The 27,015-nt window shown below is 39.1% G+C and overlaps 2 protein-coding genes across 2 annotated transcripts; one reads left to right on the top strand and one right to left on the bottom strand.

Moving 5' to 3' along the window:
• Window positions 1–654: 654 nt before the first annotated feature.
• On the bottom strand, window positions 655–4,715 carry yars2 (tyrosyl-tRNA synthetase 2, mitochondrial). Its single transcript, XM_042753461.1, has 5 exons — window positions 3,901–4,715; window positions 3,053–3,220; window positions 2,663–2,818; window positions 1,328–1,498; window positions 655–1,080 (listed from the first exon to the last, which is right to left on the bottom strand). Exons 1-5 carry the CDS (start codon window positions 4,668–4,670, stop codon window positions 921–923), a joined length of 1,425 nt encoding a protein of 474 aa, XP_042609395.1. The 5' UTR covers window positions 4,671–4,715; the 3' UTR covers window positions 655–920.
• Window positions 4,463–27,015, top strand: LOC122142491. The gene is made up of 11 exons (XM_042753460.1): window positions 4,463–4,601; window positions 7,571–7,883; window positions 8,066–8,423; window positions 8,563–10,488; window positions 10,600–10,962; window positions 11,122–11,306; window positions 13,382–13,718; window positions 14,054–14,678; window positions 19,093–19,281; window positions 20,062–20,528; window positions 24,001–27,015. The coding sequence occupies exons 1-11, from the start codon at window positions 4,574–4,576 to the stop codon at window positions 25,165–25,167; spliced, it is 5,958 nt and encodes a 1,985-aa protein (XP_042609394.1). The 5' UTR covers window positions 4,463–4,573; the 3' UTR covers window positions 25,168–27,015.

Here is a 27,015-nt window from a genome sequence, read left to right as displayed (position 1 = left end):
TCTAGAAATTCTGAGAAAAAAGGAAGAATTGTGAGAAGAAAATCTGAATTGCGAGATATAAACTCAGAATTGCAAGAAAAAAAGTTGCAATTCCCTTTTTTATCCCGTGGTTTAAAACAACAACAAAACAATATAAAGATATAAGATATAAATTTAGAATTGTGACGAAAAAAGAGAATTTATATCTTGCAATTCTGTGTCAATATCACACAAAACACGCTCCACACTGTGAGATAAAAAGCTTCAACTTTTTTTTTTCTACGATAGAAATGAGTTTCCACTTCTAATATTTCTGTAAAAAATACATGACTTATTTAGCTTTCTAAAATGGTTTAATTTTGTATGCATTTAATTATTTTTTTTGATCATACAACACATTTGCTGTTTTTAAAATGCGCTTTTCTTGAACTTCAGCTGTATAAATGAAATCATATTTCATTTAATTCATGTACACCATCATATTGCTTCACACTCATGTCATTTTCTCCTCAGAAGCCGAATGGGAAAAAAACAAAAACGTTACAATTTTACATAATATACTTAATTAAAGGGTTGAACGGAACCCGGTTTTCCAGTGTGATTTCAAATCAGGAGCGTATTCACACATCAAACCGTGTAATTTGTCCAAATAAAACAGGCACAAACAAGGCAAAGTCTGTTCTCACGTCTTTGATATAATCCACAGACATTCACATGGGGTTTCTCAACAGCACAATTCAATTCAACATATCATTTCAAAGTCTTTGATGAGCTCAAGCAGACAGAGCACAGGTTACTGTCCTGCACCGAAACAGACCTCTGCTGACCCCTGCTGGCGAGCGCTGGTATCTTCCACATTTTGTTTTGAATGCAAATATGCATTTTTAAATGTCTTTACAAATCCTGAAGTGTCTGGGATGGTGGTCGGAAATGTGTCTAATTCACATACTAAGCCACTTCAGGATGTAAAAGTTCCTCTTTCCCACTCGGACCAGGCTGAGTCCGTTAGAGAGAATGTGCTGACCCACAACCAGAACTTGCTCGGGGTTTGCTGCCCTCTGGTGGTTGATCCAAACTCCACCGTCCTGGATCATCTGATACCTGCTCATAAAGGAACAGTTAAAATTAAATAAGGTATCAAAAACCATTCCTTCATTTGTTTTTCTTAATTGTTTAAGACGTGGACTGCGGCAGTTTCAAATAGCAAGTCACTTCAAAGTGATACAAAGTAACAGAAAGGCTGAATAAAAAGTAACAATGTAACAAAATGTGTGGAGAGTGTGTGTTACATTTAAATCGAACATTCTAAAACACTACTGGTAAGATTCCCGCTGTGACGGCGTCTCACCCGCGTGGTCCCTCGGGGATGGCTTGTGCTCTCCTGCAGGCGTCCAACACTGTCGTTCCTGGATCCAGGAAAATCTCGTGGAACGGAGCCTCCCGGAAAAGCTCCTGGAGTTCAGTGTCACTCATCTGCTCCAGAGCCTCAATATTACTGTGGTACAGAGCATTGGTGCACCTGATGTGACACATGGATGGAAAGATGGATCTAGATTTAATTATGATTCATTAATATTTAATATTGTTATTATGTATGTAGATTTAATGGTATATACAGTGCATCCGGAAAGTATTCACAGCGCTTCACTTTTTTCACATTTTGTTATGTTATTCTGAAATGGATTCAATTAATTATTTTTCTCAAAATTCTACAAACAATACCCCATAATGACACCGTGAAAGAAGTTTGTTTGAAATCTTTGCAAAATTATTAAAAATAATAATAACACCTTGTGTGTGTGTGAATGGATTTTAACATAATATTAATATAAGATTTAATTTTATTTATTATTTGTAATTTTATTATCATTTTTATTAAATTAAATAATACAATTTAAGTCAATAAAGAAAGTAACACTTCAATAATACTATTTATCTGTAAAATAATTAACAATATTATTTTAAATTTATATAATAATAATAATCACTTAAATATTTAAATAATACTTAATAACTATTATTATTATTGTTGATATTATTATTACTATCAAAAAAACTAATTCAAATAACATTTTGCCACACCTGCCAAAAGCCAGCGACAAAAGGAAAATTATCGACCATAAATATTTTTTTTTTTTACCGGCCACGAAACTTAATGTGCATCATTTCATTAAAAAAACAAAAAAACAAAAACAAAAAAAAAACAGGCAGAACAAATTGGGGACAAATCTAATTGCAATTTTTGTTGTTATTATTAATATTTATTATTATTATTATTTTATCAAATCATAAAAATGAAATCAATCAAGGAAATATCACAACACTATTAAACTGTAAAGTATTTTATAAAGTATTTTATTTGATAACTGCATCAAACCTTACTGCATTGTTACAATTAATAGTAAAGTTGCTAGAATTTCATATACTCTCCAACACTGTTTTGTGTTTTTCCTCACAACTGGCGCTTGGTGAGTGTTCATTTTATGCTCCGTATACATATCAGTAAACAAGAATGGCAAAAAAAATCCCCAAATGCATATGTGCAAAGCTTGTTGCATCATACCCAAAAAGACTTGAGGCTGTAATCACTGCCAAAGCTGCTTCAAGCAGGTGAAGTACTGAGTTAAGAGTATGAATACTAGGTTAGACTTTTCAGGTGTAAATCAGAAACTGAGTATCTTGCCTTTTGGCACTTTCTAAGCCCTCTTTCCCGTGGACCAGCTTGGTGACTTCAGCGGCCAGGCGTTTGTGGGCGATGCGTTTGCCCGGATCCTGCTTCTGCTGCTCCATCACCTTCTCCACCTCAGCCAGAGACAGGAAGGTGAAGAGCTTCAGGTACCTGGATGGAGAAAAGGCTTTCTGAATAGGATTTCTAAAGGATCATGTGACACTTAAGACTGCAGTAATGATGCTGAAAATTCAGCTTTGATCACAGAAATAAATTACATTTTAATATATATTCTCATAGAAAAGAGTTACTTTGAATTGTAATAATATTTCACAATTTTTACAGTATTTTTGAAAACCCGTGTTGAGTTTGACGCCACGCTCTGAGGTCGGTAACTAAACTCACCCCTCTACGCTGTTATCTGGCAAGCGGAGGAAGTACTGGTAGAAGTCGAAGGGCGATGTTTTATCTCTGTTCAGCCACACAGCGTTGCCGGCCGTCTTCCCCAGTTTATCGCCCATCGAGGTGGTGACGAGAGGAACCGTCAGGCCGTACACTTCCTCTCCCGTCTTTCTGCACAAGAGCCGTCACTGTTAACTACAACTTCTAAAATCCCATTCATTCATTCAATGAAAACTGAAATATAAATATTAGGTGGAAAAACGTGGACATAAAACTTAAATTAAAAATGTAATTACATTTTTTTATTATTCAAAATGTTGGTTTGGCAACTATTGGAAATAAAAAGTTTAGGTTGAAATATTAAAATGACAAACTAAAACTGGAAAAAAAAGACTAAACAAAAATAAACCAAAAACGAATAAAATAGCAAAAGCACATAATAGTACAAACACCTTAACTAAATTTAAAATTAATAAAATAAATACTAGCTATCTGTCATCTTAGTATGATTATAATAACAGTGGAACAAGAATAACATAAGATCACATTTATTTTAACAGAGGAATAAGGGAGCCCTATTTGAACAAGCGAACTCTGTGATCGATTGGTTCTGTCTTTCAGCATCTGCGTGTGTTCCGATCAGCAGCAGAAATAGTTCTAACCTACACAATTATTCACCGACACAAGTCTATTTGTCCACTTAGAAGACTATTTTATGGACAGAATAAATTGCAAAAATACAAACAAAAATAATGATTAAAAATGCACTTTAGATGATAAATGTTGAATCGGTATTTTTATGTGAGGATCGATCCCTAGTGGAGTTTATAAAGTGCAGCCGAGATGTCTACCGGTGTATGAGCTCGTGTCCGCTCATGATGTTCCCCAGCTGATCGGCTCCGCCCAGCTGGATCCTGCAGCCGTGCAGCTGATGCAGACGGTAGAAATCAAAGGCCTGGAAGATCTGGTAGGAGAACTCGGTGAAGCTCATGCCCTCCGCGCCCTTGAGCCGAGACTGAACGCTGTGGCGGCTGAGCATCGTTCCCATCCGGAAACTCCTGCCGACCTCCGAGAGGAACTCCAGCACGCTCCAGTCTTTGTACCAGCTGCGGTTATTGAGCACCGTGAGCCGGCCTAGTCTACTCGAGTCCGGGCAGAAGTACAGCTCGTGGTGGGTGAAGATCCGGTGGAGGCTCTCCAGGATCCCGCGGGAGTTCTGCTCCACCGCGGCCGGGGAGAGGCGCTCTCTCTCGGCTGACCTCCCGCTCGGATCCCCGATCTGCGCCGTGGCTCCGCCGAGCAGCGCGATGATGTCGTGCCCCGCGGCTCTGAAGTGCAGCAGGCCGATGATGGCGAGCAGGTTCCCGGCGTGCAGGCTGTCCGCGGTCGGGTCGAAGCCGCAGTAGACGGTCTGCGGAGCGGACCGAAGCAGATCCGGGAGTTCCGCTTGCGCCGCGTGCTCCGGGAACGACTCCTTCAGGAGGCCTCGGTTATGCAGGGATAAGAGCAGCCCGCTTCTGCTAGATGGAGAACAATGGAATGAAGTTTTTAAGTAAGATGTTTTTCTGAATATGCCTCGTGAATGAACTCGACAGCATGACCGCGCAATGGACGCAGCCATGTTTGAACGGCAGTTTTGATTGACACTGTCGCCAGCTAGTGGACAGATGTGGGAGTGTAGAAATAAAAATGAGTAGAATGGCACTTAACGGTTAAAAAAATAGTTTTTACATATTGTAACGATCTTATTAGAAAATGACACGTTTGCAAAAGGCACCGAAAAGGCAAAACAAAATATATACAGTGGTGGGCAAAATGATTAGAGCACTATATTTTCACCAGCTAAAATGGGTTTAAAGCACTGATCTATATATAAACATGACTCGCGACGCTCGCGCGTATCCCCTAAACAAAATAAAGATGCAATGATGGTGTATCTAGGTGTGAGACGGACACCAATGGTCAGAATATTATATAGACAAAAGAATAATGATTAGCAGCAGTTCAGAGTCAAGTACCATGTTTGCAATACAAAAGAACCATTCCATTCTCATGATCAGTCTTACATTTACATTTAGTCATTTAGCAGACGCTTTTATCCAAAGCGACTTACAAATGAGGACAATGGAAGCAATCAAAAACAACAAAAGAGCAATGATATACAAGTGCTATAACAAGTCTCAGTTAGCCTAAACGCAGTATACGTAGCAAGGGCTTTTAAATAATATAATAAATAAAAAGAAAAGCCTTAGTGTGAATGGCTCATAGTCTGAAAACTTTAGCATGATGTGGAAAAAATACTGGAGTGATCTCAATAACACAAACCTGTTTGTTACTTTATTTTATTAGTGTTATAACACTGGATAAATTATTGCACTTTTTTATATTTTTTTATGTGGTGTCATGATTTGATAAAAACAAAGGTTTATTATTGTATGTTCTTTTGGTATTTCATTTATTGTATACCTTTTAAATTCGCTTATTGAAAGAACAACAGCAGCAGCAGCAATATGGTGTAACATTTATTTGAAACGCATGTATTTGGTACTTGCTACTTTATATCTTTACTCTTTCAGTTTTTTTTTTTTCGTGGGTTTAAAAAAATTGCATCTGATTTTTCTCTTCATCACTTTTTGCATAACTCCAGGTCGTCTGCACTAAGCTTCATTGCAGTTTCTTTTTAGGAATTAAATGCTTTCTCTGAATCTTTAAAGTCTCTCTGTGAGAGATAGTACAGGTGCGGATATATCTATGCCAGCTCAGCTATTCGACAGAGTGTATTTATGTTGCTAGTGACTAGGAGATGTTGTTCTTCTGCCTGACCTCCTCTGAATGAGAAATGAACCAAAAAAAAAAATCGCACGTCAAAGAAGGTGGAGTACCAGAACACACCCACCGATTGCGTAATCGCCACGGACCAATGTTATCACATTGGTATCCCCCCCCCCCGAAAGTTTGCTTTGGTGAGCTGTTTTGAACTGCCGAAACGAACTCAAAACTAACTTTGTTTCGGCCTGATTTTGTTCGAAATGACATCATATCAGTTAATTCCTCGATTTTGTTTGAAGTATATTGGGGCCTTCAACACGGCTCGAAAGCAGCGGAGCTTTTATAATGCCACATTCGACCGCTTCCGCTTCTTCCGGTTGTGAGTATGTGGGGTAAAGCAGCACTGTTTTATCATACTAGATACATTTGAAAGTTCTGCTATAAGGCTACTCAGTGCGGTCGTCACCTGTCTAATAAAACGCATAACACATTAAAGCATCTTTGGTGTTTCCATGTTTTCTACAAAACAAATCCAGAAACTTAGGGTGTATGACGTCATTGGCAGGCGACGCAATGACCAGGGACGAGCCACTATTTAAAATGGCTATTTCTCTGGATTTTAAACATTCATTTTGCCATTAGTTGTAATAATCCAGTCAGATTTTTGTCTGACAGCAGCCAGTGCTCCACACAGAGATCTGATCTGATCATCATCAGTCTGTCTGAGATTACATGAAGAAACAGAACAATCTGAGACAGACTCAATCCAGAAGAACTGTGCCAATGTCTCCAAGAGGCTTCAAGAGACCTACCTGCAAAGCTACAGTACTGTTAAAAGTTTTAGGCACTTGTGTAAAAATGCTGAAAAAGGATGCTGTCAAAAATAAATTTTCTTTATCAATTAACTTCTATTAACTAAATTAAATCAACATTTGGTGTGAGCATCCTTTTGTCCTCGGTGCACTTGCACATAGTTTTTCAGGGAGCTTTGCAGGTAGGTCTCTTGAAGGATCTTGGAGACGTTGGCACAGTTCTGTTCTGGATTTAGTCTGTCTCAGTTTGTTCTGTTTCTTCATGTAATCTCAGACAGACTGATGATGATTTTCTGAAGACAAGTAAACTGTCAGTGATTAAGTAAGAATAAGAAACTAATTACAAGCAACAAGACAAAAAACTACAGTAGAACAAATAAGAAATGCTATGCTACATACATTGTATAGAGTAATCAAATGTATAAAAACGCTGCGTATTCTTCACTGTGTAAATTAAATATATATTTCTTCTTATTAAAGTTACAGAAGTGATTTAGTCAAGAGCAGTGAAAGATTTTCTCTTTTGTTGTTTGATTAACATGATCGTCAGACAGCTGGAATATTAGACTGCTGTCACTTTAAGAGCTACCCGGATCCAATATACTGTTACAAAGGTGTTTTTTTTCTCAGCTGTTTGGTTTCACTTAAGACCTAAATTACTGTTTTTACGAGGATACTTGCAAAGATGGGCATTTTGACACATACAAGTGTGTTTAACCATTCAAGTCCTATAAAACTGCAAAAATAACTCAATACTCATTCATATAACGTTCAGTACTCCTGCGCTCTGTGGACACCGTCTTCACTTGTGCGTGCCTCTCTGACAGCTCTCAGACAACACACACATATAGCTAAATTAGTTCTCTTTCACTGCTGATTGTGTTTCAATGGCTAAAAATCACTTAATACAGTTACCTTCAAGGTGGTATCTTTATTTCAGTGCACCTTGATATGGCGACGCCCATCATCCGTCTTCAAAACCCCACTGCTCCAGAGGATCGTCAACAGGCCCTATTGGTGCCGACGAATGAGGCCTGTGCCTACAGAGACAGACAGAAGACTTTTCCTCTCCCCCCTGCACAGCTGCTGAATGAGTCCACTGCCCTAGCCCATGCTGAAAGAGCACTTCATGCTGAAGGGATCCCTGCGCCGTCACGACAGCAGTGCCTGGGGAAGCTGGTCCTGCCATTTGGCCAGTATCTAAATGCCCCGTTTCACTGGCTTGTGGCAAACGATGTGGGCTACACGAAGTGGTAAGCATATTCAACTTACAAAGTTTTTATTTATGCTTAAAAAGATGCTGATAGCAAATAATCTCTCTCTCTCTCTCTATTTATTTATGTAAGTCCATGGCCGTTATCACTGTGTAGCCTGTTACCTTTTTGTCTTTGCAAAGTTTCAAGCTTAATTTTGCAATCGATGCATGTAATTGCAGTTTGGTTGACAAGCACAGAGAAGAACTCTCTGACAAACCTGGAAAGGGAAAGATCCAACATCACTGGATAAAAGACTACCTGGCAGAGTACGCAGAGAGCTTTCCACAAGTCTCAATTGTCCTGGAGGCCAATGTCCACCAATGCATCTATGGACAGAAAGGGTTCAAGTTCCATACCTTTCAGGAGATGTGGGAGCTCTACAGCCAGTATTCTGCCCAGAAGGACAGGCCAGAGGATTTTAGTATGATCCAAAAAGCATACAGCTCTGTAAGCCAGTGGCTCCACACGCCTGTGACCCATATTGCCTGCGTGCAGATGAAAAGGTTTAGGAAGTACATTTATGACAAGAAAGATGAAGTGAGTTGTGTGACCCACAAACCATCTTACCACAACTTTAATTGAATGTTTACAAGTTATTACCATTTCAGCATATTCTTTCTTTCATGATAAAAAAAAAATGTTAATCAGAATGTTATAAATTATGTTTGTTACAAAGATATCAAGCTCTTCCATCAGTGACCCCTCATGGCTGGATGACACTCACTTATTAGAAGGGATCAAAGCAGAGTCCAAAGCTTTCACAGCATCATCCACAGCCATCAACACACCAGCATCCTCATCCACGGCCATCTACACGCAAGCATCCTCATCCGCGGCCATCGACATGCCAGCATCCTCATCCACGGCCATCGACACGCCAGCATCCTCATCCGCGGCCATCGACACGCCAGCATCCTCATCTGCGGCCATCGACACGCCAGCATCCTCATCTACGGCCATCGACACGCCAGCATCCTCATCTACGGCCATCGACACGCCAGCATCCTCATCTGCGGCCATCGACACGCCAGCATCCTCATCTGTGGCCATCGACACGCCAGCATCCTCATCCACGGCCATCTACACGCCAGCATCCTCATCTGTGGCCATCGACACGCCAGCATCCTCATCCCCGGCCATCGACACGCCAGCATCCTCATGTACGGCCATCGACACGCCAGCATCCTCATCTGTGGCCATCGACACACCATCATCTTCATCCACGGCCATCGACATGCCAGCATCCTCATCCACGGCCATCGACACGCCAGCATCCTCATCCACGGCCATCGACACGCCAGCATCCTCATCCACGGCCATCTACACACAAGCATCCTCATCCACGGCCATCGACACGCCAGCATCCTCATCTTCGGCCATCGACACGCCAGCATCCTCATCTACGGCCATCTACACACAAGCATCCTCATCCACAGCCATCGACACGCCAGCATCCTCATCCACAGCCATCGACACGCCAGCATCCTCATCCACGGCCATCTACACGCCAGCATCCTCATCCACGGCAGCATCCTCATCCACGGCCATCGACACGCCAGCATCCTCATCCACAGCAGCATTCTTATCCACGACCATCGACACGCCAGCATCCTCATCCACAGCAGCATCCTCATCCACGGCCATCGACACGATAGCAGCCTCAACCATGCCAGCATCCTCATGTACGGCCATCGACACGCCAGCATCCTCAACTACGGCCATCTACACACCAGCATCCTCAACTACAGCCATCTACACACCAGCATCCACAACTACAGCCATCTACACACCAGCATCTTCATCCACAGCCATCTACACGCCAGCATCTTCATCCACAGCCATCTACACGCCAGCATCCTCATCCACGGCCATCGACACGCCAGCATCATCAACTATGGCCATCTACACGCCAGAGTCCTCATCGACGGCCATCGACACGCAAGCATCCTCATCCACGGCCATCTACACGCCAGCATCATCAACTATGGCCATCTACTCGCCAGAGTCCTCATCCTCGGCCATCGACACGCAAGCATTTTCATCCACGGCCATCTACACACAAGCATCCTCATCCACGGCCATCTACACGCAAGCATCCTCATCCACGGCCAACTACACGCAAGCATCCTCATCCATGGCCATCTACACGCCAACGTCCTCATCCTCGGCCATCGACACACAAGCATCCTCATCCTCGGCCATCGACACGCAAGCATTTTCATCCACGGCCATCTACACGCAAGCATCCTCATCCATGGCCATCTACACGCCAACATCCTTATCCACGGCCATCTACACGCCAGCATCCTCATCCACGGCCATCTACACACCACCGTCCTCATCCACGGCCATATACACACCACCGTCCTCATCCACGGCCATATACACACCAGTGTCCTCATCCACGGCCATCTACACGCCAGCGTCCTCATCCACGGCCATCTACACACCATCGTCCTCATCCACGGCCATATACACGCCAACATCTTCATCCACAGCCATCTACACGCCAGCAGCATCAGCCACATACACACAGGCATCAAAGAAGTCCTCATCCACAGCCATAAGTCACTATTCCTCTGCAGAACCATGTGACTCCCCAGTGAGTAATATTTACATATGCAAATGTATTAACCATAAGTTATTATAATTGGAATTAAATTATGCTTATGTATTATTTTGTAATTACGTTTTCTGTTTTGACATGTTTCAGGTCGAGCTGGAGGGTTGGGTGCAACTGTGGGAAAATTCCAACGGTATCCCACCAGCTGACCTCTCCTGGTTGAAGGACGACACCGAGCGAGGACTCTTTGGCCCCACTCAGGTGTATCGTGACAACACCGGTGTACTGAAGAGGAGTAGAGTACTAAAATCTGACCGGATGTGGTTTTACCCTCCAGAACCTCCAGGCTACATTAGTGGTCCTCTGCCAACTCCACATCTCTTTTTTCGAAGTCGCGTCTTTGTGTGGCAGCCTGTTGGAGTATGGAAATACTTACTGAAGTGTCCTCGGGATGCAGAATGTGTGGGTCAAGGAAAGGCTGTGTACCTCTACAAGTCGGGCTACCACACCAGGGTATTTTATATTTTTAATTAAATTTGTTAATAGTAAGTTTCCTTGCAACATAACAATTTAATGATTTGTTTTTATGCAAATACACCTGCAGATTAAATCAAACAATGCACTGCTGCTTTTAGATACCATATTAAACTTTTTTGTTTTTTAATATTGCAGGTTTGTCATATTTGTGATGTATCCAGCTGGTATTGTATGCTGACGGAGGTCCTGTGCTGTGGCCATTGCAGCAAAGCAGGTCGTGGCAGTGGCAACGTGGGGCATTGGTTGGCATGGGATCCTGCTATCCTGTGCCAACTCAGTGAGGCTCACCAAGCCATGTTCCCTGCTGTCCTCACAGACACGTGAGTACACTGAACATTGGTGTAAAACTAACATGCCTTGATTTAGTTGCATTAGCCACCATCGTACGGTGGCCGAGAGAGCTCAATGTGCTGCAAAAAAAAAAAAAAAAAAAACACAATTAAGAAAACATCTTCATCAAATTGACAATACGTGCTGCAAATACTCAAAACGGGAAAAAGTACAGAAATGTGCTGCAAATACTCAAAACAATACAAAATACAGAAATGCGCTTCAAATACTGACAATGCGACAAAATACAGAAACACACTGCAAATTTTTTTTGTAAATACAAAACAATTAAATACAGAAACAAGCTGCAAATACTCACAACCAAATACAGAACGCGGTGGAAATACACAACGAAACAACGAAACACAGAGACACACTGCAAATACTCACGACACAACCAGACACAGAGACACGCTGCAAATACTCACGACACAGACAAACACAAAAACACGCTGCAAATACTCACGACACAACCAAACACAGAGACACGCTGCAAATACTCACGACACAGACAAAAACACGCTGCAAATACTCACGACACAACCAAACACAGAGACACAGAGACACGCAGCAAATACTCACGACACAACCAAACACAGAGACACGCTGCAAATACTCACGACACAACCAAACACAGAGACACGCTGCAAATACTCACGACACAACCAAACACAGACACGCTGCAAATACTCACGACACAACCAAACACAGAGACACGTTGCAAATACTCACGACACAGACAAAAACACGCTGCAAATACTCACGACACAACCAGACACAGAGACACGCAGCAAATACTCACGACACAACCAAACACAGAGACACAGATACACGCTGCAAATACTCACGACACAACTAAACACAGAGACACAGAGACACGCAGCAAATACTCACGACACAACCAAACACAGAGACACAGATACACGCTGCAAATACTCACGACACAACCAAACACAGAGACATGCTGCAAATACTCATGACACAACCAAACACAGAGACACGCTGCAAATACTCACGACACAACCAAACACAGAGACACGCAGCAAATACTCACGACACAACCAAACACAGACACGCTACAAATACTCACGACACAGACAAACACAGAGACACGCTGCAAATACTCACGACACAGACAAAAACATGCTGCAAAAACTCAAGACACAAATAAACACAGAAATGTGCTGCAAATACTTACGACACAACCAAATACAGAAAATGCTGCAAATACTCACAATACAACCAAATACATAAACACGCTGCAAATACTTGCGACACAACCAAACACAGAGACATGTTGCAAATATGCACAACACGAACAAATATAGAAATACTGCAAATACTCACAGACCACATCGTAAATGTTTAAGGGAACTGCAACAAGTGATGAACCTGGGACATGCTTATCAATGTCTACTCTAAAAGGTGAGATTTTTTTGCTTATTTTAATATTCTGATTGTATGATTCCTTAGCTTTTTTGGATATTATTAGCCTAAATAAGCTTACAATATACACAATTACTGTAACTATGAAACATTTTGTAAACTTTATGTAACTTGGCTAACTTACATTTACAACTTCCCTTAAAAAAAGTAACCATGGTTTTACTATAAAAATATTTATTTATTTTATTTGCCTATTTTCTACTATTTGTATAACCACAGTTTTACTACAAATTAATTTGTGGTTACTATGCTATTGTGCTACTATGCTACTATGTGGTTACTATACTGTGCGTATTTGCAGCGCATTCCTGTATTTGGTTGTGTTGCAAGTATTTGCAGCGCGTTTCTGTTTTTGCAACACATTTCTATATTTGGTTGTATTTTGAGTATTTGTTGCACATTTCTCTTTTTGATGTACATTTTTGTATTCGGTTGTGTTGCGAGTATTTGCAGCAAGTTTTTTTTTTTTTTTGTATTTGGTTGTGTTGCGAGTATTTGCAGCATGATTTCGTATTTGGTTGTGTTGTATTTGTAGCGTGTTTCTGTTTTTGCTGCGTGTTTTTCTATTTGCTTTCCTCGGCCACCATACTGCCAGCTTATTAATCATAACACTTTACAGGCGTGGTGTGGACAAAAACGTGGTGTGCCTTCTGCGGGACTGGACTGAAGGGAACACCATGGTGAAGGTGTGGCAACAAATCCAGGAGAATCACTTTGAGGAGTATCTCCACAGGAAAGACCTGTACACCACACTCCTCATGACTATTACGAAGCCTGGGGGGATTGTGTCAGCCTTAGGACACAAGTTTGAGGCTCCACCCCCTCCAAGAGAACTGCCCTCTGCTCGTCTTCTTCGTCATGCCTCCCTGCTGGCAGAGGCCAACAACGTACAGGACTACAGGAACCAGATTCTCTCCACTTTTGGCACAGTGCTAAAAATGGACTCCACTAAAAAGGTATGTACAAAACAGCATAATGCATGCCCGATAAATACCATTTATCTTTATACTTGTATGTTATTTCAGACCTGTATTACTTTGTTTTTATCAGCTGAATACAAAAGAAGTGCATAGAGTGTATTAGTAGTACTCTGTAATAAATTGGGTAAATACCCAGTAACATGAACACTGTGGGGAAAAAATAGAGACCAGAAAGTCATACAAGTTTGAAGTTATATTAGGTAATATTAAGTTTGGGGTGTCTTTTTAATATAAGTTTAATCGACATGGCCATCCCCAATCTAAATCTCAGTCTGGAAATATCCGAGTCTCAGACTTGTTCCATTTTGCAGGTGGTGAAGAAGCTGTCTGGGGAGGGTAAAGGCTCAGCTGAGTGGTTTACCAGTATAGGCAATGAGAATTCCCATATTGTCTCGTTTGTTCTCACGTGTGAGGAGTCCATCGAGTGCCTGGAGCCCATGTGTCGTGGAGTAATGGACAGGTTCCAGCAGGCCAATCAACCTGTGCCTAAAATCCTGTACGTTGACCGTGGGTGTTGCTGTGCACAAGGCCGAGCTGCCATGGAGACCTTGTTCCTAGATTGGGTAGATAATGGTATGGTCGTGCGTCTGGACATATCTCATTGGATCCATCGTTTTGATGAGGCCATTTGCACTGACAGCCATTCTAAGTATGCGGTGTTCAAGTCTGCCCTAGCAGGAGCGGTGCTGGCATACAATCGCACTGACTTAGAGCTGCTCACCAAAGCTATCAAAGCAAAGGACCCAGGAACTTTTAACTCTGTCACTGATGAAGATATGGTGCGACTCTATGTGACAAAAGAACAACTGAAGCACCACGTCCGCAGAGTTACACTTGGGGCTCAGGAGACCTTTCGGCTAGTCCAGATAGCCATTGATGAGCTCAAAGGTCCTGCTGGGCTAGACGAAAGTGGAGTCAGCCTCTTCAAGTCACCAGGTATATAATTTGATGTAAACATAGAAAATGTTATACACTGCCGTTCAAAAGTTTGGAATCCGTAAGATTTTTTTATGTTTTTTAATGAGTCTCTTATGCTCATTAAGGCTGACTTTTTTTTTTTTTTGACGTGACATACAGCCAAGTATGGTGACCCATACTCAGAATTCGTGCTCTGCATTTAACCCATCCAAAGTGCACACACACAGCAGTGAACACACACACACCGTGAACACACACCCCGGAGCAGTGGGCAGCCATTTATGCTGCAGCGCCCGGGGAGCAGTTGGGGGTTCGGTACCTTGCTCAAGGGCACCTCAGTCGTGGTATTGCCGGCCCGAGACCCGAACCCACAACCTTAGGGTTAGGAGACAAACTCTCTAACCACTAGGCCATGACTTCCCCCCAGGCTGTATTTATTGGATCAAAAATACAGAAAAAAAAAAAAAACACTAATATTGTGAAATAGGCTTTTATTGCAATTTCTAATATCGGTTTCCCACTTTAATGTACTTTAAAATATAATTTATTTCTGACGCAGTGCTGCATTTTCATCAGCCATTACTCCAGTCTTCAGTGTCACATGATCCTTCAGAAATCATTCTAATATGCTGATTTATAATCAGTTCAGTAAACAAACTTTCTTCATAATAAATATTTTTACCAACCATAAATACTTCATTTCTTTAATTCTTTGATGAATAAAACATTAAAAAGAACAGCATTTATTCAAAAGAGAAATCTTAAGAAGTTCTTACTTTCACTCACTTTTTATCCATTTAACACATCCTTGCTGAATAAAAGTATTAATTTCTTTAAAAAAAAGATTGAAAAAATTTACTGACCCCAAACGTTTGAATAGAAATTTATATGGTAACACAAAATTTTGAATAAACAGTGTTCTTTTTAACTTTTTATTTATCAAAGAATCCTGAAAGAAGTATCACAGGTCCCAAAAAATATTAAGCAGCACAACTGTTTCCAACACTGATAATAAATCAGCATATTAGAATGATTTCATCAGGGTTGATGTGCATAAGAAACTTTAAAAAACATTAAAGATCTTACTGATCCCAAACTTTTAAGGCAGCGTATATATATATATATATATATATATATATATATTAGGGCTGCACGATTATGAAAAAAAATCATGTTTATACCATTGTTTAAAGAAATGGCATGCAAAATGTTTATATGAAAATAAACAAGTGAAAAAAGTGTTGGGTTAAACATGTAACCATGAATCCCCGAGAGGGAACGAGAGGCTGCGCCCCCTAGGGGGGCATATTGGGGAATGCAGCCTGCATGACCGGTGTCTGAAGCAAGTGTGAAACAATGCTAATCTATTGGTCCACAAGCAGGGTGCCTGGAAGTATAAATGGACACCTGTTGAATACGTCATCCACATCGCTGTCTGAAGGAGACGTAAACAGGCATGCTGAAAGCATGGCAAGGGGGCACAGCGTCTCGTTCCCTCTCGGGGAACCATGGTTACATGTGTAACCGGAGACGTTCCCCTTCTAGGGAACTCCATGCTGCGCCCCCTAGGGGGGCACATGTGAGAACAAAATCCAACCAAGCCGTGCCGGGAGTATGCCTGTCCACCTGGTGGGTGAGCACCAAGGAAGCAACCTACATACACCAAGCCTTTCCTCAGAAAGGGGCCATGCCATTGATGCCACGGGCTGCTCATGCAACTTGGAAGGAATGGGGGGAACCCAAATTAATCAAGGGGAACATCCCACCCAAGTAGGAACACAGCTATCCTCAGATCGATATGCTATGTAAGCAAAACTAGCCTGGATACACAAGACCACTGAAAAGGCTAACCAGAAAGCCTCTAGAGGGGCTCAAGAGCTCGCCACTTAAATCCCAAGTAATGAGAGTAGCTGCTGAGCTAGAACACAGCTATCCTCAGATAGCTATGTCCTAAAGGTCGTATGAAGGCTTGTAGACCAGAGTAACATACACAGCTAGCCTAGATAGCCTTTCTGCAGACCTGCCCAGACCACAGAGAGTGGGCTATCTACTTACATCCCTAACAGTGGAGATAGCACTGTCTAGGCAAGGGCTCAAGGAGACCGCTACTTAAAACCCTAAGCAGGGGAGCAATCACTGAGCTAGCACACAGCTATTCTCTGATAGCTAGGCTCTAGGAAAGGGGGCCACTCCAGGGGACATGACGGATAGATCGTGTGTGTTCTCAAGTGTCAGAAACTTCAGACACACTTTCCTTTTATACTTCCAGGCACCCTGCTTATGACGTCATGGGCCATGTGGACCAATAGATTGGCGTTGTTTCGCACGTGGTTCAGACACCGGTCATGCAAACTGCATTCACCAATGTGCCCCCTAGAGGGTGCAGCATGGAGTTCCCTAGAAGGGGAACACTCTAACTTAAAAGCTTGTATTGGTTTTCTATTGGATTAAGCTTCAAATGTCAATTATACATTGGATTGGTTTCTTCTTTAAAGCTGCAGTCCGTAAATTTTGCTTCTGGATTGCCTGGAATTGCAGCTGTGTGCGGAATTATCTAGCTTGCGTGGGTTGTGAGTCGGCACGGCTCCAGCGCGGATGAATCTAATGTTCTGAAGAGTATGTTTGGCAGTCAGTCACTGCACCGGTGTGGATATTTTTATTATTATTGTTATACTTTATTCTCAAATGATTAATGTTAACAACATCAGCACTATGAGTATAGTGTGTATTATCATGTAGATTTAAATTTCTGCACAGTCTAATCTAATTGTCATACTCTTCGAATTTCATACCAAGAAATTATTTTAACCCAAAAAGCAAATTATGTTCCCTTCAAACTGGTTTTCTTTAAAATACAAATCTTTGTAATCCCAAGCCATCAGTAATCAGAAGCACATTTATAACTGGAATATAATTTAATTTCATTCACATGTGTTTCATAAACTCATAATCCTTTATGGATTACAATCCGCCATCAAAATGATACATTTAATTATTCTTGCTGCTAAACGATAATAAACGATCCGCCACCTGCAGGTTCCTCACATGCGATAGCCTACTAGCCGGGACAATTTCTTTATGCTTACAGACGTGACGTAATGATGCAGTGCCATGCTCGAATTTCCCCCAAAAACCTACCCTTACCACTCAAATTAGAAAACATTATTATAAGATAACCATTGTGAATTGGGCTAAAGTAAGGCGACAGTTTTGAACACTGGCTGGTTATGTACTTGCTCAAATACTGATTTCTGATCATTTTTAACCAAAAAAAGTTACAGACTGCAGCTTTAAATAAAAAAAGTTAAAATATGCATGGTATTATAATGTTATACTAAAACTTATCAAACCTGTTAAGGGTTTTTCCATTGTGTTCTTTTAGTTATATATGTTATATATATATAATTGTGAACAATGAACAATATATATATATATATATATATATATATATATATATATATATATAGAATATATATATATATATATATATGTATATATATATGTATATAATATAAAATACAGTACAGGTCAAAAGTTTGGAAACATTACTATTTTTAATGTTTTTGAAAGCAGCCTCTCTTCTGCTCATCAAGCCTGCATTTATTTGATGCAAAGCTGTTATGCAAAGCTGAATTTTCAGCATCATTACTCCAGCCTTCAGTGTCACATGTAACATCCAGTCTATCACATGATCATTTAGAAATCATTCTAATATTCTGATTTATTATGAGTGTTGGAAACAGTTCTGCTGTCTAATATATTTGATGAATAAAAGGTTAAAAAGAACTGCATTTATTCAAAATAAAAAAAAAATTCTAATAATATATATTCTAATAATATATTTTCTTTACTATCACTTTTTATCAATGTAACCACATCCTTGCTGAATAAAAGTATTGATTTTATTTAAAAAAAAGAAAGAAAAAAAAAATTACTGACCCCAAATTACTGACCAGTAGTATATATATATATAAAAAAATATACATATTTTAAAAACATAGCTTTTTTTTTTTTTTTTTTTTTTTTTTTTACTTTTTATTCATCAAATTATCCTAAAAAAGTATCACATGTTCTGAAAAAATATTAAGCAGCAGAACTGTTTCCAACTTTGATAATGAATCATCATATTAGAATGATTTCTAAAGGATCATGTGATAATGATCCTAAAAATTCAGCTTTGCATCACAGAAATAAATGATAATTTAAAGTATAATAAATTTAAAAACAATTATTTTAAATTGTAATAATATATCACATTATTACATTTTTTTTTCTGTATTTTTGATCAAATAAATGCAGGCTTGATGAGCAGAAGAAACTTCTTTCAAAAACATTAAAAATAGTAATGTTTCCAAACTTTTGACCTGTACTGTATATATATATATATAAATATATAAAAATGTGTTCATTGTTCATTATGGTTTATTTACAGAGGCCATAGACAATGTGTGGAAAAGCCAGCAGCGACACTTAGAGTGCATTCAGGATCCTCCGGACGTGAATATGTACAGATTGGCTCGAACCACTACCATCAATGGCATCGACGTCCCTTATTACAAATGTCTCCGTGGAAGCAACATCCTGGAGGGATTCCACAAGGCTTTGCCCAACATGATTCCAGGTACAAGTTGAATTTGCAGCAAGTTAATAAATGAGTTTCCATCATCTGCATATTGCTCATAAATGCTACATCTGTGATCGCACTTACTTTAGATATTATTATTTTGTATATCATTGTTATCTTTACTATATGGGTGAATTCAGATATTTGTAATCATGATTTTAATGTAATTGCATTTATTTATTTAGTTACAGGGTTAGTTCACCCAAAAAATAAAAATTCTGTCATTAATTACTCACCCTCATGTCATTCCAAACCTGTAAGACCTTCGATAGATATTTTTGATGGAATCTGAGACCTCTCTGACTTCTCTGGGAAGCAGTTCTTCTCCCCGTGTTACCGTCTTTTGGAGAGTACCCCAAAATGGAATCAGCATTGTTTAGGTTCAGCATGCACTCACTGTCTACTAAGCGTAAATAACGCTGATTGCGTTGATTACCTTTTGGCATTGTCTCCAAAAGACGGTAACTCGAGGAGAAGAATTGCTGAATAAATTAAGTTATTATTGTTTTCTTTGCGCACAAAAAGTATTCTCGTAGCTTCGTAAATTGTCACATGACCTATTTTACAGATGTACTTGCTACGTTTCTGTGCGTTGATTGTGGTAGTTCCCTTGTTGTCTATGGAGGGTCAGAGAGCTCTTGGATTTCATCAAAAATACAAAAAAAATATGTGTTCAGAAGATAAACATAGGTCTCACGAGTTTGGAACGACATGAGAGTGAAAAAAATTTATTTTCTTTTTGGGGTGAACTAACTCTTTAATTAATTTTTTTTAAAGGTTCCCACTGTGCAGCACGTCCATGTCAGGTTTACCTGATTAGCGGAATCGCTCGCTGGAATTCAGGTTGCAGTTCTGATTCTGTGTTTGGTGGCAAAGGTCGACGCCACAGAGCGTACTCGGCCCCTCTGATTGAGCGCCTCAAGACCCGATGTCAGCAGCTGTTTGGAGAGACTGTAGAGGAGAATATCCACACACCTGCTAATGTGACGTCCAATGAGTTGCTTGGTTTGGAATACCTCTTCAGCCAAAGAACAGGAGAATCTGGCCCTTTCTCCCTCAGGGATCTCTGCAAGGATGGACCCAGTCCAGAGGAAGAGGTGATCCAGCCTGGCCAGTCTGACCCAGATGAAGACGATGAGGTGTACCAGAGTGACCCAGAGGCGGATAACGACATAGTGTCTGTCATCCCAGCCCACATCAACCTTACTGCTGACGAGACCACTACAGCTCACTCTCCAGCCTTTGTAAGTAACAAGTGTTTACTAGGGGTGTAACTTAAGGAACTTAGATCTGACACTGCATCTGTAATATGGTTTGTTAAAAATAACAACACGTAAAATAGATTTCGGCTAATGTACAGTACAGACCAAAAGTTTGGAAACATTACTATTTTTAATGTTTTTGAAAGAAGTCTCTTCTGCTCATCAAGCCTGCATTTATTTGATCAAAAATACAGAAAAAACAGTAATATTGTGAAATATTATTACAACTTAAAATAATAGTTTTTCTATTTGAATATACTTTTAAAAAAAATAATGTATTCCTGTGATGCAAAGCTGAATTTTCAGCATCATTACTCCAGCCTTCAGTGTCACATAACATCCAGTCTATCACATGATCATTTAGAAATCATTCTAATATTCTGATTTATTATGAGTGTTGGAAAACAGTTCTGCTGTCTAATATATTTGATGAATAAAAGGTTCAAAAAGAACTGCATTTATTCATTAAAAAAAAAAAAAAAAAGTCTAATAATATATATTCTAATAATATATTTTCTTTACTATCATTTTTTATCAATTTAACACATCCTTGCTGAATAAAAGTATTGATTTTATTTAAAAAAAAGAAAGGAAAAAAAAATACCCCAAATTACTGACCAGTAGTGTATATTGTTATTACAAAATATTTTTTTTTTTAAAAAACATAGCTTCTTTTTTTTTATTTTATTTTTTACTTTTTATTCATCAGAGTATCTTAAAAAAGTATCACGTTCTGAAAAAATATTAAGCAGCAGAACTGTTTCCAACTTTGATAATGAATCATCATATTAGAATGATTTCTAAAGGATCATGTGTGATAATGATCCTAAAAATTCAGCTTTGCATCACAGAAATAAATGATAATTTAAAGTATAATACATTTAAAAACAATTATTTTATAATTTGTAATAATATCTCACAATATTACATTTTTTTCCTGTATTTTTGATCAAATAAATGCAGTCTTGATGAGCAGAAGAAACTTCTTTCAAAAACATTAAAAATAGTAATGTTTCCAAACTTTTGGTCTGTACTGTATGTTTTTGTTGATGGATATTCATTCTGGCTTCCCAATACATTAACATAAAACAAAAAACGTGGACAAACCAGTCACTCTTTGTTCAACGCGAGTGCCATGTGCTGGAATATGATTTATGCCGTCATCATCCAGGTGTTGATAGCATGCGTGCACAAGTGAGACCTGAACAGCACATGTTGCTATCTGTGTTTAAACTAAACTCATGTAATCCTTGCCACTTTAAACATTCAAGAGCAAGAAGACGTGACTGAGAACTTGTGTGCACAGTGAGAAGATTTCTGTGTGCGCTCATCTGAAGAGGGAAACCCGTGTCTCAGAACGTGTGCAGATATTGAGTCAGTTTTCAAGTCTTGAGCTTGAATGGACAAATTCACACAAAAATTATGTAAAAATGTCTGTCTTGGTGAGTGTCCTAGCAGACATAGTTGCTTGAACGCACAGTATCAGAGCATTATCTTAAAGTGACAGCACTTTTTTAATCTTAATAAAACAACAGAAGACAAGGAAATCATTCACTGCTCTTGAGTGAATAGCTTTAGTTACTTTAATAAGGAAATAACCTTTAATTCATAACTAAATATGCAATGTTATTTGACATTTGATTACTTAATTCAATTTCTGTAACTAAAAACTAATGTTAGTGGTGTAGCTTGTAGTTAGATTATTTGTTCTTATTTTTATAAGAAAAACACAGAACACGGAACATACCGAAACCATTATGAAACTTGAGCATCCCTAGTGTTTACTTCTACTAGAATGAACACGGAACATACCGAAACCATTATGAAACAGTGACTCTAAAACAATGATACAAAATAAACCGAGATAAATTATAAAAAATCCATACATATAGTATATACTTACAATAGAAATAGTATGAGGCAACACCGTTTATATTGATATACAGTATTTTGACACGAGTGCATAATATATATATATATATCTAATATATAATATATAGGCAACACCGTTTATATTGATATACAGTATTTTGACACGAGTGCATAAAAAAAATAAACCAATTTTTACAAGTGATATGGTATGAGGCAACACCGTTTATATTGATATACAGTATTTTGACACGAGTGCATCTGAAAAATGAAGCAGAGGACACAGTGAGCTGCAGGATAGAAAATGCATAACCCAATTTGTTCTAAACGTGACAAACTTTATAAGAAGGGCTTTAAAAACTTGTAAGATATAGTATAGTTTATCCACATTTTTCCTAAGCAACATGACGCTTTGTGCAAATTATAGGAGTAAGTTCCATTTACACTGTAAACAATCAGCAAAAGGTTCGCTCTATGAACGCAATAAGCATTTTCAAAAACTGGGTACCGAAGTTATTATAGTTTTGCATTTTTTAACATTTGTTTTACTTTAATATCGTTTTAAAATTTGCAATAAAATTCAGTTTAGTTTTTGGTAGTTTCATTAATAATTTTGTTAGTTTTAGTTTAGTTTTGTTTTTTGTGAACACATTTCTGTTTAGTTTTTATATAGTTTAGTTTGAGTTTTAGATTTAGTTTTGATTAAAATTTAGCAGAATTAACAGAATATTATTATCAGAAAGACTCTTCAGCAATTGGGGCAGTAGAAAGTCAATTACTGTTAAATTTTAAATAAATAAAACCGTTACATCTGATTTCATTTGTAGACAGGGCTTTCCTGATAAGTTTCCGTGATGCCGCCATCTTTATTGTACCAACTTACTGCAGGCTTAAGGTGACCCAGCTGACTTCGCCAGAAAAAAACTCAACAGCTCCATCTAGTGGATTGTAAAGAAATGTATTTTATTATTCTACCAAATAGAAGAATAAAAAGTCGATATTTGGCGTCCGTGTATCGATACAGTATTGCTGCGGAAAATATCGTGATACTATGCGGTATCGATTTTTAAACTGCTTAGCGTCTCTTCGTCAGATAACTTCTCGTGCATTATTCACCATTTACAGGTTTTTCGACCACACAGCTCAAATATTTTTTCCGCCATGGGGAAACGATTTTTTATTTTTGATAACTATTATTTTATGTCAGTTAGCTCTTCATATAACCGTTATTAGTTTCGTTTCGTTTTTAATTTTCAGTTTACGAAAATGTTTTTTGATCAATCGTTTTCGTCTCAGTTTTAGTTTTCGTTTACGAAAATAACCTTGCTGGGTACAATGAGATGACCTTATTTTACTCGTCCTTAGTCGATCATTAAAAGTAGTGATGCATGATAATAATAATTATCGGAACGGTGTATCAGAAATGAGAACAATATGTAGAAATGACTAAGATACATACTAGATACCAATAAAAAAAAAAATGGCAAACTTGCACAGCCCTAGAAGAAAATATGATCATTTTTATTTTCTTTTTAAGTAAGCATTTTAGCTTAATATACAATTTTTTGTATATACTTTTCAACAGGAGGATGGTTGTAGTTCCAACCCCCTTCCTGGCTTCCGACAGCTGGAAGACTTCTGTTCCCTGCTGGTGGAGGTTGGTCTGACTGAGGACAAGCCGAGCCTAACTACAGAACAGAGGAACAGGCTCATCGAAGCATGGAGTGCTGTAGAGGAACACGACAAACAACCTCCGAAGTTTCACCAGCTCTACAAAACACACTGGGGTAATGCGCTTTATTGTCGCACAAAGAGAGACGATCTTGCACTGGCCCAGCAAGACATCAGTTCTCAGCACGGCAGGCTGATGTACACACTAGTGAAACTTCTCTGGTTGGGGTCACTGCACAGTACTCCGGCAAGCCCTGTGAAAACAACCATCGCGAAAGCATATGAGAGACTTCAGCATCGCGTATTAGTAGAGGACCCAGTTCTGAGCAAACTGGGAATACCTTTGCCAAAAATCGACACCAAGACAGTCTGTGATTTTATCCGGCGTCAAGAGAGACTCGTCAACCTACGGTCGACTAAACTGCCATCTGCTACCGTGCTGAAGACCATGTTACTCTCTTCAAAAGAGCTGCCTCTAGCTCCATGCCAGCCGTCCGTTCTCCCTCCACCTGACCTCCCACAGATAAAGTTTGAACACAAAGCAGGGACCAAGGTTTTAAAAGAAAGGACAGACACTGCGATGCCAGTTCCAAGGGCTCTGCTGCCATTACAACACAGTGAGTCTGTGCCAATTCCCCACTTACTACTGCCGGTCAGAGTATCTCGTGTGGCTGAAAGGAAAACGCCAGTCACTTCCAAAATCGTCAGACCTCTAGCTAAAATCGCTTCATCTGCCACACGAGTGATCCCAGCTACTTCAACCCACACAACACCAGTGACCGTGTCCACCAGCCAAACCGACACATCACAGAGTATTGACAGCCGTTCAGCCTGGGCCAGGGCTACATGGTATAAACGGAAACATACAGACAATCTTACAAATGTTGAAATCAAGAAGTCACGTGTGCAAAAATTGCCTGTTTGCACTCTATGCAGCCAACCGACTCAGGGACACAAAAAATACAAGAAGAAGACTTTTTGCCCTGTGAAAATGATGTCGACCTCAAAAGGACTTTGCAGCAGAGTGTACTCCAGTTTCGAACATTTTACCTCAGTTGTAGACTCACGCCAGAAAACTTAAGTATTTTATTTTATTTTTTAAAAAAAGGAAGTTACAGTGTTTACACTGAAAATAGTTTTTTTTATTGATTACTGCATTTATACTCTTATCTGATATGTTCCATTTTTGGTAACTACATAGTGATCTGTTGTAGTGACATACAGTACATTTAAAACTATTTCTGTTTTAACAAATGACTGTGATTTGGTCCACACTCACCAGCGCTGAGAAAAGTAACTTGTGCCATGTGACATCCCGCTATATCTTCAAAAACTTTGAATTGCTGATGAACTATTTCTAACTGTGCTGAGTTCTTATTTAACTATTAAAGGGGTCAAGAACTGAGAAACCAAAGAGAAACCAAAGTCAGACCATCGAGAGAGCAACAGTACACAAGTGCTGTGATAAGTCTCAGTTAGTCTCACACAGGACAGAAAATAGCTTATTACTTCTAAATTGTTTTTTTGCTATAAAAACATTAAAACATTTTAGTAAACAACTATTTTAGATGATTAAATGGATTCTAAATAATATGGTCTATGAAGAAAAATTTGTACTAAATTATGACAAAATTACGAAAATATATAATGCATGAATATTTTGGACCGTACACCACTGGGTGGTGCTATAGAATGAGTCCACTTCTGTGAAGTAGTAGGTGAAGTTTGGGAAATTAGTATTGGGTTGGTGTCTTTTTCAAAATTACTTGGGCTTTGTATATTAAAGACACATTTCTGCATTTTAGTTTTACAAAGATGTCTTTTATTTAGAGACAGGACTAGATATACATGTCAAACATTTAAGCCAAAGTACAGCAATAACACCACCACTGAGGCTTTTTTGCAGCAGTATATTAATAGTCAGCTAGTATAAAGTCACAGATCTGTATCAACCAGCTTCTTAAAATCAAGCTTTTATTAGAAATGATGCTGTCAGAGGCAGAACAGTACTTGACTTTACTGTGACCTGAGCTATAGGGACTAACTGGGAAGACCGAGACAATTCCCTGATATCACATGGTTAAAAAACCCCCTATATAAAAAAACCAACAACCACACCAATTAAAAAAAAAAATCCTCACAAAAAAAAACATCAATTTAAACCTAAAAAAACAAACAACAACAACAAAAACCAATACTTTATGCATACATTTGCTCAATCAGCAAATATTACAGGACAAAAAAAAAAAGAAATCTTGGGAACACTGTGAACTTGACTATGGATTATAATGACACTTGATTTTTACTCTGAAGTGAATTTCATTCATCCATGCCATAACACTTCATACAGTTTCTTACAATTTGGATCTAAGGCACTAGAAGAGACAAATCAGAATAGCATACTACGTATTGTATACTGCAGAAATAGTATCCATATGACCACTACATTTGCGATTTACACCAGCACACTGTGTTTCCAGTGTGACTACAGTAGGATTCGTTATGTAGTAAGCTACTGAACTCAAGTGTACTAACAAGTGACCGAGACAGAGGATGAATTCAGTACAAAGTACAGCAAAAACAAATTTTTTGCTACATATTTACACATCAAACCACATTAATGTAAGCATCTGAACTTGTGAAAATAATAGTTGGAAACACAAAACAAGAATGTAAATTGCAGCATGCAAATGTATTTACTAATTTCTGAAAATGACAGTATGAAACAGGGAGTGCATTTTACAACAGCAATGGAGAGAGAAAATCTCGCTGGTTTTACAAACCATTTGGCTTGACTTGTGTCACAGACAGTTGTCGATGATCGATATCATCAGTACCTCTATTCTTTACCTGAGACCTCATGGAGCACAGTACAGTAAGCAGGAGAGGATCCCAAACACCCCGAGACGAGACGGTGATCAAAAACTGA

The sequence above is a fragment of the Cyprinus carpio genome, chromosome B25, assembly GCF_018340385.1.
Source record: "Cyprinus carpio isolate SPL01 chromosome B25, ASM1834038v1, whole genome shotgun sequence".
Classification (NCBI taxonomy): Eukaryota; Metazoa; Chordata; class Actinopteri; order Cypriniformes; family Cyprinidae; genus Cyprinus; species Cyprinus carpio.
The sequence above is the reverse complement of the archived record's forward strand: the minus strand, read 5'-3'. Positions and strand labels throughout refer to the sequence as shown.